Raw genomic sequence first — 20819 nt, forward strand, 5'->3', positions numbered from 1 at the left:
ATGAAATGTTTAACTTCTAAACGTTTTGGGCTGAAACTGACATTGTGTGTGTGTGTGTGTGTGTGTGTGTGTGTGTGTGTGTGTGTACAGACACATAGACTTGTCCTATAATACCCTAAAACTGACTATATCCAAAAATGGATAATTGTTCAGTTCCTTCACAAGCATGTCTTTCAAAAGACCTGGAACTTTTAAATTGATCTGGAATTGTAGACTCAGAAGAATGCCTTTTCCCTCCTGTGCTAACTTTCTTTCCTTTATTCCAACCCCAACAGGTAGCTGTTGCATTTACAAGCAAAGAGATCCATTTTGCTGAGCTGAATTCGAAACAAGGATTCTCATGCCAGTACAGACTTCAGGGCTTGGAGGGGACGGTGATATGCATGGACTACTGGTACAATCCTCATGATGGAAATGATGCCATTCTGACCATGGGTGATGTCTGTGGGCAGGCAAGTATAGCACAAAATCCAGCATTGTTATGCCGTGATGTAGAGATGTTGCGTATTCATTTGGTGATGTCCAAGAGTTCCTGGCAGGGCTGGGCACATGCACAGACTGGATGCAAAGTTCCCTGGCAAGCAGGTGGCTTGGAGAGGTGCACCAGCACTCATCTGGGATCTGGCAGAGTGGTGTGGTTGTTTTGGAGAGAAACTTCAATGTGTTCAAACCTGCTCTGGAGGGCCACATTTTTTTATTCTCTGTGGGAATGTGTCCTGTAGTCCCTGAACTTTCTGGGAAGCTGGAGGAGATCCTCTTGGCCTATTTCTGGGAAGGGCTAATCAGTGGAGATCAGCAGCTGTGCTGTTGAATGGAGTATCCCAATGCCCAGAACTGACCCTGAAGTATAGAAAGCTTTCCTTTGAACCTTACTGGAGTCTTACTCTTTGATCTTGACTACAGGCTTGTCCCACAGACCCTGGTTCCCAGCTCACCTCAGGCTTCTGTCCATGGTTCCATCCCGATGGACTATGGGAGTATGTCTTAGGCAAAGTGTCTGGAAACTTCACTATGCCCTGGGAGTCAGTCTAATGGAGCACTGCCCCCTTCTGGGTCTCCAATCTTCTCTCCTTTAGGAGAGTGCCAGTGTCCTTGATCATCATACTGAAAGAGTGTGTACTTCCATAGTATTCTAGTATATTAAATCACTAAAAGGCAGCTTTGGAGAGGAAGGTGGAGTCACGTGATTCCTTTGTGGAAATATGGAAGCAGTTGGACATGTTTAGCCTGGAGAAGAGGGGATTAAGAGACAATCTGATAGCAGTCCAAGTATTTGAAGGGCTACCACATAGATGATGGAAACACTTTATTTTCTGTTGTTTGGGAGGCTCAGATGCTTTCTCAAATTACTAGAGAAGGAATCTTGATTAAACATGAGGAAGAACTTCCTGACTCTGCACACTGTCTGGTTGTGGAACAGATGTCCACCAAAGGCGGTCAAATTTCTTTACAGGCTTTCAAGCAGAGAAAGGGCAGCACCATCCATTTAGGGGCGACAGTGGTTGGCCCAGACCAGGGATATTGGCTGTCTTTCAGCCTGAGGGCTCAATGCCATTTTGGAGAATGTCTCTGGACCTGTGCTCCAGGGACGAATGGGGAAAAGTAAAAGGGACAGGGACCGTTGCAGAAGCAACAGGCTGAGAAGACCAACAATCTCAGTATGACTTTGCTTAAGGCTCTTATTGCCACAAACTAAGCTTTTGGAGAGAAATCTCAACTTTGTCGAATGGGAGAAAATGCACAAAATCCCAGAAACCAGTTGTTCAGTGACTGGCGGAAGGAGCGTGGCCACCTGGGAAACCCCTGAGTGGGGGCAGATTTGGCCTCTTAGTTTGAGGTTCTGTAGTCCTGGACTAGGTGGTATCAAAGGCTCCTAACGCCATGATTTAGAGCTTTCTCCTCCAGTTGAACTAAAAGGCAATGCACCTCAATTGTTTTCCATTACTCATACCCTTGAGCTTCACAGAACTGCTTCCAGCTGCCCAAAGCCTCCCTTTTGTCATATGCACATCCTTGCCAAGCTATACATATTTAAGTTATTTCCATTGTCCTCTCTTAAGCAAATCCCTGCAGCCTCATTAACAAAAAATAGCCTTTGCTCTGGCCATGAAATTTAAATGACTACAAGTTATGAATTTATAACAAAGTGGAGGCTTTGTGCAATATTCAGGGTATCGCCTTCAGTAATGGGTTGCTTTGAAGTGAGGAGAATAGTAAAATATATTTATATATATTTTAAAAATTAATTGTATCCCTCTCAGGTTCAAGCAATTGCCTTCAATGCAGCCCTGATCTCATTGTTTGAACGACCTTGCAGTTCCCCTGAAGATGAAAATGTGACAATGACGATTAATTGGCAAGAGCTGGTCTCCGGATATCACAAATGCTGCTATACGTTAAGGCACAGGCTGCATGATAAAGAATGGGTTAAACAAGGTACCAATCTGAAAAATAATGGAAGGAAATCCCTTTTTAATTTTGTGCATCACCTTTGGCATTGATGATGGTGTCAGACAAAGCATTAGAACTGAGACATCCTGCTCTTAGGCTGTAGTTCAATGCTCATTCAGCTCAGAGTAAGGCTAACTGAATTGAATGGGACTTCCTTCTGAGGAAACATATAGTGTTCTTCTTGGGACTTGGCATTCTTGGTCTCAGGGGCTGCTCACGTGGCCCTAAGGCATCTCAGGCACTAGTATGGTGGTCGTTAGGTCTGGGGCATAGGTGGCAGGGGCCAACAGCTGGAATACCTGGGCCAGAGGCGATGGTGGCCCTAGCAGAATGCGGGAGAGCCAGAGCAAAGGTGAAATCCAGAGCAAGCAAGGGTAGCAGGACCAGAAGCAAAGGCAGGGTCAGATCCTGACAAGGCAGAACAAAAGCATGACAGAGGCAGTCAGATACTAACAAGGCATGGTAGAACCTCAGGCCAAGACGAAGCATGGAGCAGGCAAAAATCAGGTACTGACAAGGTATGGCAGGATTCAGTGCAAAGGCATGAATCAGCCACCTGGCAAGCAGGGATCAGACCAGATGCAGGAGCAGAGGCTCACTTGAAGAAGCGCCTCAGAGGAAGGTCAGGAACTCAGTGCAGCCCTCCCAGAAGCCCATGCGACTGTGGTGAAGCTGAGTAACTTGCCTTCCCAGCTGCGGCTCTTGACTGCATAGGCACCGGTTCCTGCAAGAACCTGCAGTGCTCATCCTGGTCCTCCAGGCACTTGCAGGGGGAGCTGTGCTGTGGCGAGCTGTGTCAAGGTTTCAGACCCAGGCAGTGGTCTTGCAGCCAGGCTAATCTATCTGTGACTGTGCTTGCACTTGCAAGTGGGTAAAACACCCAAGGGAAAGAGAAACTTCCTTGATATGCTTCAGATTTTCAGATGCTGTTTTTCTGAATAGTTTAAGGAGTGGTTACTGGGATGGCCACACTGGCCACTTTGGGAACACTACTGGAAACTGTTCTAAACATTTCATCCCACCTCCAGAATGATCCTCTAGTTTTTGGGGCCCTGAAATCTTTCACCTATCCCTGAAAAAGCCCGGGGGTACTCTCAGCACCACAGGAACTAGTGATTCCTGAAAAAACACATGACTGGTTACATTAATTTCTGGAATGGCTCAGGGAATCAGAGCTAGCATTACATATTTCTGGGGGTCACTAGTACTTGTGGTGTTCTTGGTATTTTACCAGTGAGCAGAGGTGGAGTGACAGCACAGGATACTGCCCTCAGGGTTAACTGACCAAACTTTTGGCTCAGCACCAGGACAAGGAAGGACTAGCTTACAGGCATACTTCAAACTGATTGTTTCAGAAATTAAGGGTTTGCTGTTAAGTCCTGATACAAAGATGAACCTCTTCCTTTCAGTAAATCTGTAGTCTCTTTAACACTAATACCATTACACTTTTGAATCAAAACTTAGGTTTTGAAACCTAAATCCATATCACATCCCCAGAGGTGCTCTTTAAGTTCAAAAATGCTAAAGCATTTTGCATTCATGATGTAATCCTAACTATCCGGGCCTGAATAATTAATAGGTAGCTTGCTGGAAGGAATCTCTTCCTTTTCTCCCACAAAAGTGCTCTGATTAATACAACATTTCAACTTTTCATCTCATAGTGAAAGTTGTCAAGCTGCAAACTGGAGATCTGTGTTGCACTTCTAAATGTCACTGTGCAGTTAGAGAAGAGGCAGATATGGATGCTGTTGCTGTTGCTGTCACTGCCACGGCTATGGGCTACTTCCCTACTCTTCTTGCTGTACTTTGTGGAATCCCCTTCCTGCTTATACTGAGAGAGAAATGGATGGGAAGAAGCCATGGCAGCAACCTTGTCTCTTGCTGCAACATGTAAATCAAAGCCAGTAGTAACATATTTTTGGGCTGTTGCAGCTTGGCACCCCAGAACTTTCCAATCTTTTGCAGTAAATATGTAAATAGGCGCCCACACCTGCTTCCTGGAGTGCTGCAGCCCAAGGATATGTTACTACCTCAGATCCATCACCAGCTTTCAGCTTTTTGTAGGCCGTGGTGCAAGACATCCTCCATGGGCCGTCCCTCTGTTCATCTACTTCTTACCACCATTGCTTTTGTTTCTTATCCTCTTTTTTATTACTGGTTCCAGGGTTGACTGGATTGAGCTTCAGTTTATTAGCCATCTTCCAGTTCATTGTGTAGCCAAGCATTGATTTAACACATCTGCAGCCTCACTCGATGACGATGGAAAGGGGAAGTAGCGCTGTGTTTCTTCTTTTTCCTCTTCCTCTTCCATTTCTATCCCTCCCATTAGCCATAAGGCTCCCTGGATGGGTCACAGCAAAAAAATATACTGGCACATACTGATGTTGATACATTCCAAAATTCGAGGTGACCCCATGCAGTTGTTTTGTCTAGACACTGAACTTTATGGGGGACAAAAGGGACCCCTGAGGAACCCCATGCTGACGAATCCACGGGGGCTAGCGATTTCCCCCAAGCACCACCTTTTGGCACTGGCCATCCAATTAGGAACAACCACCAGGCAGGATCAGTCTCTTCCCTGATCAAGCCGTCATCCCCTGTTGGTTTTTTCTAAGCCAAGAGGGGCAAGAATCCAGTATGGCAGTGGATCTAGTTGCAACCTGTTCCAGCACCTTGCCAAGGTCCTTGAACTATAGCAGCTGAACACTTCCAAGGAGAGTGGTCCAAGCCATGCTTTGGATGCTTCACCTGCTAGAATGTCAGATGCTAAGTCCCAGTGGATGCAAGGGATTTTGTCCTAGAAATGCTTTGCAAATATGTCACAGCAGGACTCAGACACATGTACAATGTCCATATCTGAGCTACTTTTGTACTGCTCAACATGCCAGGATTTCCAAGGAGATTTACATAAAAAGATACCATCTCATGTATATTTGTGCATAAAACAGTTTAGAATAATAAATATATTACAATATTGCAACAAAGGAGTAAAACAGAGGACTGTCTTCACTTCTTGCTTTCAGTCAGGGAAAGTTCAAGTGAACAAACACATTTTCAAGCTGTGCTGCAGTTTTCACTTCTCAAACCACTCATGGGCAATTGTTCCAGAGGACATGTGCCTGTACCAAGAAGTTATGTGTCGTTGCCTGGCAACACTCTGCTCATTGTGAAGTGCCTGATCAGGCATCCTCCAAAGAGCTCAGGAAACACTTTGGCCTGCATAAGGGAAGGTGATCAGCTGCCTATCCCAGCCCTGAGTTGTTTAGGGCAGTGAAGATCAACAAACAAAACCTGAGCATGGCTAATACATTGAACTACACTTGAAATTTTCATGTTCAACCTCCCCCAGTTTGGAGAAATCCTTTCTCGTTTGAGCCACACCCCAAATAATCCTGCAAGTTGGCTCACCGGTGCCTTTCTAGGGAAAATTTCTTGCTTCTGGGGCTAGAAGTACGTGGCATGAAGTGGTGGCTATTGGAGAATCATCTGTGCATGTTCTGCCGCTGCTTTGCTTGGAAGTCTCCATTGGGAAAGCAACTTCTCCTTACAGATAACAGGCACTGCAGTTTTACATCACGTGTAAGGATTCTGAGGGTAGTTGGTTTAATTTCCCATCTCTTCTTTGGAGTCAGAGCTTCAGTATTAGAGACAGATGGTCAGAAATTCAAAAGCCTTTCTAAAAATCTCAACACCAAACTGGGCACATGTCATTGGCCTGGGTGTGCTTGTTTTTATAATAGAGGCTAGGAGATGGAGGTTGATCCAGGTCCTGTCCATGGTAAGGGGCTAGCTCTCTTTTTAAACCAACCTGAAACATTTGTAGGGGATGGGATAGAAAAGCTTTTAATAAATAAATAATCCTTTGTGCTTTAATAAATAAATAATCCTTTGTGCCCACCAATTCCCTACCAATGGGAGCTTGGCTCCTGATGCAGTAAGCAGTCATGGTGTGTCCATATGTTTGTCTTGGAATAAATTGGTGCACTAGGTGGCTAAAAGTATCCAGTGCTTCACTTTTATTATTGCTTTCCTATATTTTTTTATCTTGAATGTGTCTTATTTTGCTTACATGACTTATATATTAGCTACTTTACATGGAGTGGGCTCAGGTTTGCAATGATCTCTCACCTTCCCGTTCCTCTTCTGTTCACCAGACTTCTTCTGACGCTTCCATGGCATGTGCAGCATGAACAAAGGCTGCATGTCAGAGATGGGTAAGAGGGACACTGCCTGTGTGCACTCATTTCCAGGTGGTGTTTATGTGAATGCTTGGCACACTCACCAGGAAGTTTGACTCACAACTACAAGAAGGCAGGCTGGTGTCCAGGGAGCTGGACCCAGGGAATCTTATAGATTCCCACCCTCAAAAGGGATTCCTTGCACATCCCTTGGTGGGCTCATCGCCATTAGAAATCTTCAAGGAGTGGGTGGACAGTCATTTATTGGGAAGCTCTAGCTCTGAATTTCTTGCATTCAGCAGCATGTTGGACTGGATGGCCTACACCATGCGTAGGTAAAGGGTATTTTGTCAGATATTTTGGACGGCAACTTCCAGAAGCTCCCTGCCAGCATGGCCAGTGGTCAAGAAAGCTGAAAGCTGAAGTCCAAACCATTTGGAGAACTACTTTCTGCTCATCCTAGCCCACAAGAGCCCCTCCAACTCATACTAAAAAAACTCTGTCTCATTCTTCTACTCCATTTCATATTTTCTTATGCAACAAAGCATATTAAATGTGCTGATTATTGCTGATATGGAAATTACTCAAACATCACCTTTTTCCAGTTGGGCATTCTCCAAGGAGTTTGATGTGCAATATAAATTTGTCAGAAGCAAGTTTATGTCTTTCTTACAAACTATGAAGATTACTTGGCTCTTGACATACATAATGCTTTCCTCTCATAAAAGTCCCCAGAGCTAAGAGAGGGGAACCATGAAATAAGACTCCAATAGTTATTTTTTTAAACTGCATCGCAAGGTTTTTGTTTCTTTCTTTCCTTTTTAAATGCAATCTGCCTTTTCAGCAAAACAAAAATTACAACAACATATACTAAATCCTTTTCTATGATAGCTGTTGCTTTTCCTAGTTATTATGCTTACTGTTAACTGATATTATTTGTGGAAGCTAATGGTATGTTTCAAAGTTCCTTTAAGAACTTAAGAACATTTGTGCTGGATCAGACCAAAAGTCCAACCAAGTAAGTACAGCACTCTCTTCACATGCTGGCAAACCAGCTGCCCACAAGTTCCCTTAAGCAGGAGGGGTGCAAGAGTTCCAACTGCTTGGGCTTCCAAGCAACCAGTGTACGACGGCCATCAAGACTGGTAGGCATCAATAGCCTTCTTCCCCATGAGCTTGTCCAATCCCCTTTTAAGGCTGCCCAAATTGGTGGCCATCACTATATCCTGTTGTAGTTTATTCCATGGTTTGTCTATGCATTGTGTGAAGTAGAATTTCCTTTCACCTGTCCTGAATCTCCCACCAGCTTCCTTTACTTGGCCTGCTTTTACACACTGAATGTCAAAGTGTGCTCATATGTAAACATATGAATATATTACATGTGCAACAATACCTACAATGCACACATCTATTTGTCAGGGAGCTGGAATTAGCCATGGTTCCTTAACAACAGACAAGACTGAGCGGGGACATGATATCCCTCTGTAAGTACCTCAAAGGCTGTCACAAAGAGGAAGCTCATGATCTCTTCTTGCTGATGCCAGAGTGCAGGGCACGGAATAATCAATTCAAGTTGCAACAACCTAGATTCAGGCTGGACATCAGGAACAGCTTCCTCACTGTCAAAGCAATGCAACAGTAGAACCAGCTGCCTAGAGAGATGGTGGGTTCTCCCACACTAGAGACATTCAAAAAGACACTGGACAGCCATCTGAGTGGAATGGTGTAACCTGGTGTCCTGCAACAGCAGGGGGTTGGGCCCAATGGCCTTCATGGCCCCTTCCAACTCTATTCTATGAACTGTACACTCTGTAGACTGATGGAATCCTAAATCTGAGATTCATGATGCGGGGCCTGGTAATGTTACATGAGCCTCGCTAGTGAAGCCACATATGCGAATGATTGGGGAAAATCAGTGGAACAAAATCTGGGTTCCTCATAACCCTCCCCATTTTCTGGGGTGAGGGAGAAGTTAAGTGCTGGGGAAACTGGAAAAAATGCTTTCCAAGCAGGCTTTTCTGCTTGAGAAGGAGTGAAGTGCTTCTTAGACATAATAATGGTATAACCAATTACATGGCTGAAAATCTCTTAGTTCCACCAGCCATGTTAATGAAGACAGCATTGCTCTTGCATTCGTGTGCACTAGCAAAAATGAAATAAAACAATGCCCTTTAGTGGTTGGCAGCTGAAAGTGATATGTTTATAGCACTCCAATTCCAGTGCCAAGGATTACTGGCCAAGTTATCCCGCCAACAGTCTACCACACATTGCCAAAAGCAGTGCTTGTTTGGTCCACTGAAGTTTGTTCCATGCTAATTCCAAAGACATCATGGACCTCCAATGTATCAAGAGGTTGAAATGACCTTCACCAGCATGTGGAATATGCACTGCACCTTAACGTTCAGGGACACAGGCTTACATGTATGTGCAAAAGGGATCTTTTCTCAGTAGTATCTTCTCTCACCTTTAGAAAGCCTTTAAAATAGTCCACTGAAGAAAAATGCTGCTGATTTTAGGAGCAGGTAATTGCTCATCAACATGTACAAACATTGCACAATCACTTGAAGTATTATACAGAAGTTGCATAATTTAATCAGAAATGGTACTGCGGGGCTGCTATATGTGCATATTCTCCTGTCATCAGTAATCAGACCAGCAGCTGATTAAAGCTTATTTACAAATCATAGTTTTTAATCATCCCAGAGTCACATTTTCACGGTCTGCACAGTTCTGGGTTTTCAGTTATCCAAGGTACAATCCTGATGGTACTTATCTACCAATGTTAGGATAAGTCCACTGATTCAGGCTTAGAAGAATGTCTTTAACAACCATCAAACCTTCTTATTCAAGCCTGCTCTTCTCTCTTGCTTTTTCTGCATCCCATTTCTCCTTCGCTCAGTCTTGGATTAACCTTTAATTCCTGTTACATTTGATACAAGCCAACAATTTAAATCATTAGCATTTTGATGTCAAGAATTTCTTTTCCAATCGGTATGCATTTGCAGTCGGACTAGTGTACTGCTCAGGATGGATGGATCTGTCATTGTTGCTTTTCCCCCACATATATTTTCCCCCAATCACAACTTTTATCCTAAATATGAAGATATTTGGGGATTTTGCTAAATTCTTATCAAAATGAGACCTAAAGAAAATTCTCACCAAGAATGTATGGCACGATATATTTGGTTTTGTTCACTCATCTTTCTATAAAAATAAAGCATTCAAGCTAATTTTACCCAATATAGCTACCTACCTACCTTAAATCAGGCATATAATCAAGAAGAAAACTTGGAGGGATCCTCTTTTGTGAATTCTGATGAAAACTGACTGGAGTAATAGGTAGTTCTTAAAATAAATTATATTTCCAATGTCATTTCTCTTCATTTTGCAGTGCAGTTCTTAGCTCAAAAAATATACCAACACAAGTTTTCAGCTCTGATTTCAGCTAAAATGCATTAGAAATTGTGTATATTTAACTACAATACATTTATAAGGGTGCATTTTGTGAAAAATATTTATTTAGGAATTTGTTTATGTATGAAATTCTTATGCAGATATTTTTAAAAACCTGATGGGTATGAAATATGAAATTGGATGGTACAGAGTTATGCATGAATGCATGAAAAACTGTTATGGAATGGAAATAGACTGATCTAGCCATACCTAATAACCTAGGGTTATTGAGACTTCCAGTACTTAAAAACAGCAACAACTCTGTTCTAGTTAAGAATTCCTACTTGATGAAGAATTTAATTAAAATATTATATCTTTCCTGTTTCAGTTGCATACAGCTCCTCTTTGGATGTCTTTATTTCTGTTACGACCAGTAGTGTAAACACTGTGGTGCTAGCTTGGAGAGAAAAGTTAACTCCTCATCTTACAATGACAACTTTCCGTGTTGACCAAGGAGTCAATGCTTTTGACTTCCATCCTAGGCTCAACTTGATAGGTATGTAATTCAAACTATCGCCTTGATTATGCATTTTGAGTGATTCTCAGAATTATTCTGCCCTGCAGACTGGAACTTGTTTCCCCTTCCCAAGAAGATTACAAGAATTGCAGTTTTGTGTGGGCAAGGAACTTCTAACAGCTCCTTCATTAAACTACAACACCAAGGATTCATTGAGGGAAACCATGACACTTGAACTTGCCTAATATTGACATAAGTGAGTCATGTAGATGTGAACTTCAATTTGATTTAGATGTAACACCATAGACTAGACCCACACATGAAAAATGGTGGTAACAGACATAAGGGGAGAGAAAGCCTGTACAGTCAGGCTGATGTCCCTTGTTGGTATTCTTTCTGGGAGGGATGAGGAGATAATCTCTTCTGGCCAGGGGCAGTGGCTATGGTTACCATGCAGCAGGAAATATGATGAAGTGAGGGAGTCATTTTCTGGGCTGCATTCCATTCAGTAAGGCACAGTAAATTGTAGCGATGTTGTAAAACATGGCATTTACCTAGTGGCGGCTGTATCTTAGAACTCCTAAATGCCTCGGGCCCCATATATCAGGAGACATTTGTGTGACAAATGTGAACAAATTATAGAGAAATGCAACCAACTCAGGCTCCCTTTTCATGACTGCTCTGAACATTCTGAGAGCTCTGGGAACTTTTGTCGAATGGTGGTTTCTTAGAAGATAATCTAACAATTCAGCCACTGTAGAGTTGTAGTACAGGTTGTCTCCTTGCCAAGACCCAGTGTAACCCACAAATGCTCCATGGATAGCCTTGTAACTGTGGCGTCCTTAGGTCTGGTGGGAACAATCAAGAGGAAACATTTGCTGGTTAAAGGGTAAGCTTAGCTCAGGAAAATAAATGCTTAAAAATATGCAGAAGGAACGCAACTCTGAATGGAGAAGAAGGTGAAAAGGAACTAAGGGAACCCAAGGTTTTTGCAATGAGTAGGTAAGACAAGAAAACTAATAAAGAAGTGATGAATAGGACTGGAAAGAATGCTCTGAAGTGTCAATCTAGTATAAGGCATAGGGTAAGAAATACGGGGTCAAGTTGCAAGTAGCACAGAAGACTTGTATGATGTATGAGGAACTGAAAAGGCTTGCACAAGGTAACAGTTTGGCTACAAAGCAAAACTTGAGGGCATTATCTACACTGCTGATTTATAAACCTGATCAAAGTTCCAAGTGTAAGTAAGTGCCCAGATGTTTCAGTTTGTACTAGCTGATCTCCTATCAATCCTGGGAACTGTGCTTTGATGTGAATGGGAGAATGGCTTGACTAGGGATAGAAAGCCTTCCAGAAATATCTGGTTCCCTGGAGAGAAGGAATAACCATGAAATGAGTTTAGATTTCAATAAGCTTTCCAAGGGCAGGGAATCATTGGTGGCTACTAGGCAGCTGCTGAGCTACTTTCTTTGGAGTTTGCCCATTGCACAAAGGTAAGACAGGTAAGATTTGTGTTAAAAATGGGGCATACATTTTATTGTTACAGATTATAATGGAAGTTTTCTCAGTTATTCTTCTCTATATATCACCGTATCTGTCATCATGTATACCCATGATAAATAACTATCATATAGATAGACACACACTCATATATATTAGGGTGCAAATGCATATATACTAATAGGCACTGCAACCAAATGTTTCAGTGCAGAGTCCCCCTGAACACTCTTCTGCTGTTACCATTTTTCTACTGCCCAATTGTTGAAAGTCTCCGGGCAGTTCCAAGCACTGCCTTTAGCTTGCCCCTCTCTCCAAGGCAGGATACTGCCTCCTGGTTTGAGCTTAAGACCAACCATGGGGAAAATATGTACATTTTGATGAAGGGCATAAAACAGGGGAATGAAAAGCAGAAATGTTGATGTGATCAAATGTAGAGACTGGAAGAGAATCCACTGTCTTTATACAGTTCCTGAAACTGTGGTTGAGATTTTAAAGGAAATGTATTTTAACACTGTGACTTTGAACAGCGACTGCTGGAATAAACCGTCGTGTCTGCCTTTGGAATCCTTACGTCACATCTAAACCTGCTGGAGTCCTGGAGGGCCATTCAGACAGTGTAACAGCTGTCCAGTTCATCACTGAGCGCAAACTGCTGTTCAGCTTTGCTAAGGATAAGGTGAGTTGTGGCCTGCATTACTTCTCTAGGCAAAAGTCCAGGAAAAAAAATAAACCCACAGGGCCCTTGTTTTTCAGGAGCTGCTTCCCTTTCTACCCTGATGAGTGAAAGCATACAAAATGGGCTAGCAACTTTGGGATGTCAGGAGGCCATTTTTGCCCCCCCCCTCACCGGACGTCCCCATGGGTCACCCTCTATTGCAAGCACGTTTTTAAAAAACTGCTTGCAGTGATACAAATGCCCAAATGGTCAGAATTAACTCTCTTACATACACAATTTGGTACTTTGGGTGTTCTGTATTTTCTACAAGCACCTTAAAATTTTCCTGCTGAATTTGGGGAGATGGTAGGAGCCACCTGTGCCCTAATATATTAAGGCATCCTTTTGCAACCTTGTGTCCTCTAGATGTTTGGCTTCAGCTTCCATGGTACCTATCCAATAGCCAGGCATCCTGACAGTTGCTGTCCAAACGTTCTGGAGGGCACCAGGACGGAGAAGACTGTAGTAAGGAATTTATCATGGAAGGGGCTTCCTGACCCAGGAAGATCCATCCTGCATCTCTTTCAGGGTGTCCATACCACTGACTTGCTTCTCAGATTCTCTCTCATAACAGGTCATTCCTAGTAGATAATACATTTTGAGGTGGCCCACTTACTTTGATGGGTTCTCCTTCTTATACTTGCTTCCTCCTGATCCTATATTCAACAACTCTCTCCTCACTTCTTGTGCCTCCATTGCCTTCTGTGAACTAGCTGAAAGGCCACTTCACTAGAATAGAACATTTGCTGCAACTCTTACTTCGCTTCTGAAGGGCACACCATCAAGAGCTGTATCTCCCATGGCTCCAGCTGACTTTTCAGTTTCTCTCTCACAGTCATTTCCAATCTGGTGTCCTCCAGATGTTTTGGTCAGTAACAATACCAAATTGTGTGTGTGTTGGGGGGGGGGTTAATCCTGAACTGAACTGGGGCCATGCAGGGGATGTTCAGAAGCATTTGGACAGCAACTGGTAGAATCCCCATCCAGCAGGGCCATTGACTGGGAATTCTGGATGTTGCAGTCCAAACATGTCTGGATGGCATAAAGCTGGGGAAGGATGTACTAGAGTAACAATCACATGGGTCAGCTACCTGAGATGTAATTACAAAATGACAAGAAACCTTGTGTAGTTACCACAGTTCATGGGGGGTTTTTTGCCACTATTATCTACCTAGTAGACACTCAAGTGGTTTCTATGTTCTTGTGGTTTCCATCCTCCCTACCTAGTCCTCCCACTGTTGGCATGTATCCCATCAGCTACCATGCCTGCAATTCATCCCAAGTTGCATCAGTCACTGTCTATGTCACTTGCCTCATTGGTCCACACATAAAGGCTGGATGACTTGAGCAGCTCCTGCAGTTGGTGCTTTTTCTACGGGATTCTGTGATAGTTGTATATCAGGACCATGGAAACTATGGTCCAGGGTTTGAATAACACAAAACACTATGTGGCACTATGTAACAAACCTCTGTTACCTATCATGTTCCTAAAGTCAAAACATACCATGGTGAAATACCATGACTGAGTTCAGACTACACCATAGACCAACAATGGTAAAAACCCAAAATGGGTTATCAAGTTGGCTGGACCTGGTCAGTATGTAGTTTGACCCTTAGGCTGCTGTTACATGTATGAGTAAGGCAGCTAGAAATGTTGGCAACCCTACGCTTAAGTTCCTCTTTGATTGCATGCACCATGCGGCTCCAAGACTGAAACTTAGCTTTATATTCTTGAGAGTTGAGAGGACTTGTTCTGATACCCACTTTAAAAACAAATTCTTTTAACGTGCCACTAAGCCTCTCAACAGGTTTGTTAATGCCGTTTTCCCTTTGGCCGCTTAGCCATTAGTTTACAAGCAGTCTTGTGTCATGCTTGGCATTAGCATGAATCTGTTTCACTTTGATGGATGAACAGGCACCTGAGTTGGTACTTATTTACATACACTCCCTTCTGCTCTGCTGGAGGAAGTTCTAACAACTGCCAGCCAACCTCCATCAAGCATCTACTACACAATGTCATGTAGGACAAGGACAGACTCAAACCAGATGAAAACACTTCCTTTGCAAAAAGCCTTGATTTGACAGCTAAACAAGAAAAAGAAATGCAGGAGTCATGATTGGCTTGTGCTTCGAATCACACACCACTGTGATTTGAGAAGAGAAGAACGATTTATTTTAAGTTGGCCACTTCTGCAATGATTTATTTCATTTTGGGAATCTCAAAGTGACCATTTTTAAGACGTTTACATGTGGGGGTACAAATGATCAGAAGCTGCATGAAACCAGAAATCTTGTTATGTAATGCATACAACTGACTTGTGAAATGGTAGCCTGAAGCCAGAGGCTTACTAGGGAAGAAAAGGGAGGGAGCCTGAGGTTGGTGTGAGCAACTTTGAGGGTAGCATCACCAAAAAGGAAGGCTAAAAAGGGCACAAAATTTTGCATGTGCTCATTTAGATACAGAGTTAGTTTTAAACAGTGATATCCTTTGAGTAGGACATCAGGACACCTTAGAGCCTTCCTTATGGTCCCCATTGGAATCCCCATGTGCATGATCCAAGCATCATTTTATAGGGCAGGACAGTACAAAATTTAACCTGGACCCCCTTCCACATGTACACGCATGACATCCCACACAATCTCATAAGTTAGGAAAGGAGAAAAAACTGATTAAATTCTAAAATGAAATTTCTGAAATTCCCTTATGACTTACATGGTTATCTTTCCTAATATGCACCGAAACAGCCCGTTTGTGTCTGTCTGCCTTGCTTTCTGATAGCTATATACTCTTTATCTGATAAGATAACTCAGTGGTAAGCAATAAGAAGAAATGATAAAATGATAGAAAAGTAGAAGAAAAAGAGAATTAAAATACTTTAAATTAAATGATAATATAATTTTGAGCCTCAATACAGCCTAATAAAGCCTACTATTTTGTAATTTTTGTTACTCCTAATAAAACATTGTTCTGTTGATTTTTCATCTAAATGGTCCAAAAAAACCTGTACAGCTGCAAACATTTCAAAAATAGACCAATTCATTTTAAAGCTCTGTTTTCCTGACCTTGCTCCATTGCAAAGTTGTGAATTACCCTCCCAAAGTCCACATCTCTTGCAGGTTCACACAAACTGATAGACAAAACATGTAGCCAGCTGGCATAACTATTCTTGCCCCACAGCAGGATGCTGGCAGTTTTTGACAGGTGCTGATTTGCTGAAACTTCTTTCAACTTTTGTCAGACTTTGACAATGTGAAAAGGTCTGTCAGAGTAAGCACACTTGATTGTAAATTGGTTTGCAAATTTTGGTCCCTGGACAAAACACAATCTTCAGTGTTCCAGATCCAAGGTGGGAAAAGAGCTTCCATTTCAACACCTCACACAGTTCTGTTCTCAGACCTCAAAGAAGAGCTAAAGGGGCTGTTATGAGAGCCAAGACCAGGGCCACATATTCTGGTGGCACTCCAGCCATCTTTTTTCCTCATCTGAAAAGACTCAGCTAGGTAGCCATAATAAACCTTCTAGCAGACTTTCAGGGCAGGAGCAGCAGGGATGAGAAGATCACCTCCCACACCGGATAAAATGCTATTAACCCTCAAAGTCTGGAGGCATTGTGCCCAAATTCACTATATTTTAGGGCTGAAAATCCAACCAGCAGAGCTGACTTCCACCATCCCTAGGCTTTGCCCCAGCTACTATCTGCCTGTCTTTGTTTCCAATGCGCAAAGAATTCTGGGATTATTCGTTCTTGAGAAAGCATGAGGTACAAAGAAGCACAAATCTGTGTCTCTCAAATGAAAAGTCCTAGTTTAATTGCATAAGCAGAGAAGGCCTTGGACTAGCAACATACTGTTGGGGAAGATTCTTGTTCTACTCTAAAATGTCTTATGGTTGGCTCCAACAAATGTGTTGGGAAGATGTGGGAAATAGGAACATAGACACTGGGAAAAACGTTTTAACAGCAATCTTGGGTTTCATCTAGTGCAGCAAAATCAGTTGAGCTGTCTCTGAGATTCTTAGTTTCACTCCTCCTGACAGTCATCTTGAAATGGCATATTTGGTGTACAAGTTGGTTTTCCTCCATGAGGTTTGGGAATCTTTGAGCCCTTTGTCGGTGATGCAGAAGTGGCCAAAATAAATTCCCCTGTTCATGGCTCATTTCTCTGTCCCTCCTGCACACTTGTCCGTCTTCCTTTCAACTTGAACCAATGCCACTTGATCTAGTCTCTTCTGTCCAGGCTGGGACATTGTGGGAAATTAAAATGGTGGCTCCTATCTCCTTACTTGACAATAAGAAAAAGGAACAACTTCAGTGGTCTGATTTCATGGAATAACCATTTTTTAAGCTGGTGAATTCTGTCCCCCCCACACCCTTTCTCTACTGTGTACAGGTTTTAAGGATCTGGGACATTCAGCACCAACTCTGTGTGCAGAGGATTGCTGGGTCCTTCCCCAAAAGCCTAGACTTCCATTCTGTGCTTTACTTTGATGAATCCCACGGCCGCCTTTTCATCTCCTTTAACAACCAGTTGACACTGTTGGAAATGGAGCAAGATCCAGGCAAAAGCAGAGTCACAAGTCACAGAAGGGCAGTGACTTGCATTCTTTATAATTCTATATACAATCAGGTAACAAGACAGAAAAAAGCGAAAACCTTTCCTTTATTAGTCTGAGAAGTAAATTTAATACCTGACTCAAGATTATTTTAAGACACAATCCAAGGTAAGTTTGTGGTGAGGGAGGCCTACAATGCACTGCATAATGCCCCTGCCTGCATAACTAGTTAGGGGATGCTGGGACTTGTAGGCCTCTTTCTATCTAAAGTAGCCTAGGCGTTTGTCCTTAATGTGATTTTTTGGCAAGTAGAACTAAAGCTCAGGGAACTATTGAATTATCTTATGCTGGTGTGTGCTAACTGCAAACTTTCATTGGCTGTTTTTTTTAATTGTCTTATTATTTATATACTGCTCCATTCCTATAGTATCTGTGTGTTTTTCAAGAAATTAACCCAGCAGTGAGTAATATTGACTAATACAACATATTCAATAAAACTGACCTGAGAACTAATCTGGGAAGGCCTGTCAGAAGAGATATGTTTTTAACTTGCTCTTAGAGGTGGGAGTTTGGGAAATCAGATGCATCTCTCAGCAGACCAATTCACAGCTTAGGGGCAACCACTGAAAAAGTCCCCTGGGTAGTTGATATTGATATTACAGTAGCAGATTTCAGAGGATTATTCCCAGAGGATCTTAGCTCTGGGAATGTGGAACACAAGGCGGAATGTGTGGGCAAAGGCACTCCAGAAGGTATTTTGGACCCAGTCCAAAGGTAATTACCAATACTTTGTTCTCTATCTGGAAACCAGTGCGAAGACTCTAAAATAGGTGATAGGTGGTCCCTCCATGATGTCCCAGAGACCAGCCTGCCTGCCCTGTTTTGTACTAGGTGCAGTTTCTGGAGCAGGCAGAAGTAGCTCTATGTAGAAAACTTTACAGAGATTGAGCCTAGACGTTATCAACACCTGTACTACTGTTTTCAGAGCTAACAGGGACATGCTCCCCCTGTCAGTTCTGAGTCACAGGCCACCTACTGCTTTGCTCTGCTCTGCATTATCCTTTACTGCGAAGGATAATGGCAGTCTGGCTTCCCAAGAGATTTATTTCAGTAGTGAATGCTGGTGATTTCACAATGTCTTAAGTCTATTTATTTCCCTGGTAGTTTGTTGGTATTGCAAATGATAAAGTCATAAACCTTGGGATCCATGTATGTATAGAACTGAACTCTCTCCATATCTCCTCAAAACATCCTGTGTTTTGTTTGCATTCTGTGCGTGCATGGAAGTTCTGTTTGTAGCTTTGGTCAAATCCATGGGGGAGCGGGTCTCAATATGTGTGATCTTGCTCCCTCTATGGGGGAGGGGATGGATTAATTCAGTTCTTATTTGAATGTGAATTTACTTAATCTTGCACTTTCGAACCAATCTGCAAATTCACAGTTATGCTTGCAAATTTTCATGTCTCCAAATTTTGCAACTGTGTTTTCCAATCAAAAACTTGTATACTTGGGTACTGCACAGGAACATGCATGTAAGTTTGCATATGGATGATGGCCCTTTTCAACTCAGAGTTCAAGACAAATCGAACTTATGACTGGAAAAATGAAAAATGACAGGAAATCGAAATTTACACATTTGTCTATCCGTAGCTCTCTACTGCATGTGTGCACATCCAAGAATATGCTGTGTGCATAGGAATGAGTGGAAATGGCAGATCTTTCAGTGATATCTGGGTTGTTACCACACTTGGAGTATCCCAGTGTGCAGATCCGGTGAGGCTATTGTAGAACTAGAAAAAAATGCAAAAATGGGCCATCAGAATGATCAGGAGCCTGTAGTAGACCCCCCACAAGGAAAATACTGGCATTGTCCTCCTTGCTATGAAGATGCTATATCTTTCAACTCTGCACTACTCCATGGTTGACAATAACAACCCTAAGATTTACATATGATGATGTTGCTACTAGATCTTACTTCTGCTTGTCACTGAGATCTGCTGTGGAAAACTTCCTTTGAAAGAACCATACTGTGCCTTTCAGCTATGCAGGTCATCTAATTAACTGAGATCCATGTTCCTCCTGGCACATTTTCTCAGAAGTGACTCACAGTAAGGTGGCCCTGGACCACAGCTGTATATTCCATAAACACATGCAATGCTTAAATGCAACACCACTTGGTATGCAAGTTGGCTGTTGTTTGTCTTCACAGCACTGCAGCCCTTGCGATCCGAGCGCTACCTGCATCTCAATGAACAGCCATGCTCCACAGACAGGGAGTCTGATTGATTCCCTCCACCCCTTCTCCCTAATTGTGCCCAGACAGCATCTTTTAATCTCCAGACTGAGATTCAGCGACAGCAGACGTGGCAGTGTGAGCTAGGATATGGCACTATTGGAAGGGCAATATTTCCCCCATTTTTCTTTTCTCCTAAAACCAAAGCCTTGCACTCTTTTGTTTGGTCTGTGCGAGTCTTTTTGAGCAAAGCAGAAATCTTGCAGCCAATTGGAGAAAGCAAAGAAGGATCCTGAATGCCATTACAGAAGCACCTCTTCCACTGAACTTTGATCAGTGACTGTGGCTGCCATCATATGCACGGTTACTTGGGAGTATGACTTAGGAATCTAGTATGATGTACTGCTGAATAGATAGGCATACAATTAAGTTGGTGACAACACATCCTTAAAATAACCTTCTGTGGTTCTTAGTTCTTGTTCCAATAGAGTCTTACAACTCCCAGCATTCACCTGGAATTTTTGCACTTTTTCCTGTGTGTCTATGCATAGGACTATTCTTTTGGTTATTGTGTTTGTTAGATTTTTATGCCTTTCTCCTGGGAACACAGGCCAGCACATACATTTCTCCCTACCATTTTATCTTCAAAATGACCTTATAAAAGGCACAAAGATGAGAACAGTTGGCCTAATGACATACCAAGCATTTCATTGCCAGAGCTGGGAATGGAATCTTGCTGTCCCAGATCCTAAGTTCTGAATTCTAACCATCACACCATGGTTGGTTGGCTTACTTATCTGTCTGTGCTAGCTTCAGCCATGCAAAGAACAATAATTTATGAAGCATCAAAAAAGAGAACACCTGTTTGCATAAAGGTTGCATATGCTAATTTATGTGTAGAGATGCAGATTTTGAGATTATTCTCACCATCGTGTGGAAGAGTGTGATTACATGGTCTGAGTGTCTGCCTGTTCAGCCTGCTGTGCAGGTGTCACTGTTGATGGACAACAGTTTTTATGGTTCTTTACTTAAAACCGGCCAGGGCAGCCCTTCAAACAGGGCAACCTCATGGTCCCAGCTGCCATCCTGCCCCTGGGATTGTCTTCAGAGGAGGAATGGTTTGGAACTTTATTTTCCCTAACATGCATGACTGTGGATTTTGTTGTTGGTTGGAGAGCTCCATTGCAAAGTTCATAGAAGAGCATATTTCAAAAGATAACTGTGTTCTGTTTTGCCCAGTGGTTCAAAAGTTTGACCCTGGATGCATTCACATTCAAATA

The 20819-nt window shown here is 42.6% G+C and overlaps 1 protein-coding gene across 1 annotated transcript in view; it reads left to right on the forward strand.

Moving 5' to 3' along the window:
• The window catches only part of WDR49 (WD repeat domain 49), a 108826-nt gene that overhangs the window by 16967 nt on the left and 71040 nt on the right, over positions 1-20819 (forward strand). Inside the window, exons 3-7 of the mRNA XM_044434567.1 lie at positions 276-452; positions 2262-2436; positions 10411-10578; positions 12567-12715; positions 17144-17380. Of these exons, the coding sequence (XP_044290502.1) occupies positions 276-452; positions 2262-2436; positions 10411-10578; positions 12567-12715; positions 17144-17380 (906 nt within the window). The remainder of the gene's footprint in view (positions 1-275; positions 453-2261; positions 2437-10410; positions 10579-12566; positions 12716-17143; positions 17381-20819) is intronic.

This window comes from Varanus komodoensis, unplaced genomic scaffold, assembly GCF_004798865.1.
Source record: "Varanus komodoensis strain SLA01 unplaced genomic scaffold, ASM479886v1 scaffold28, whole genome shotgun sequence".
In the NCBI taxonomy this organism is placed as follows: domain Eukaryota; kingdom Metazoa; phylum Chordata; class Lepidosauria; order Squamata; family Varanidae; genus Varanus; species Varanus komodoensis.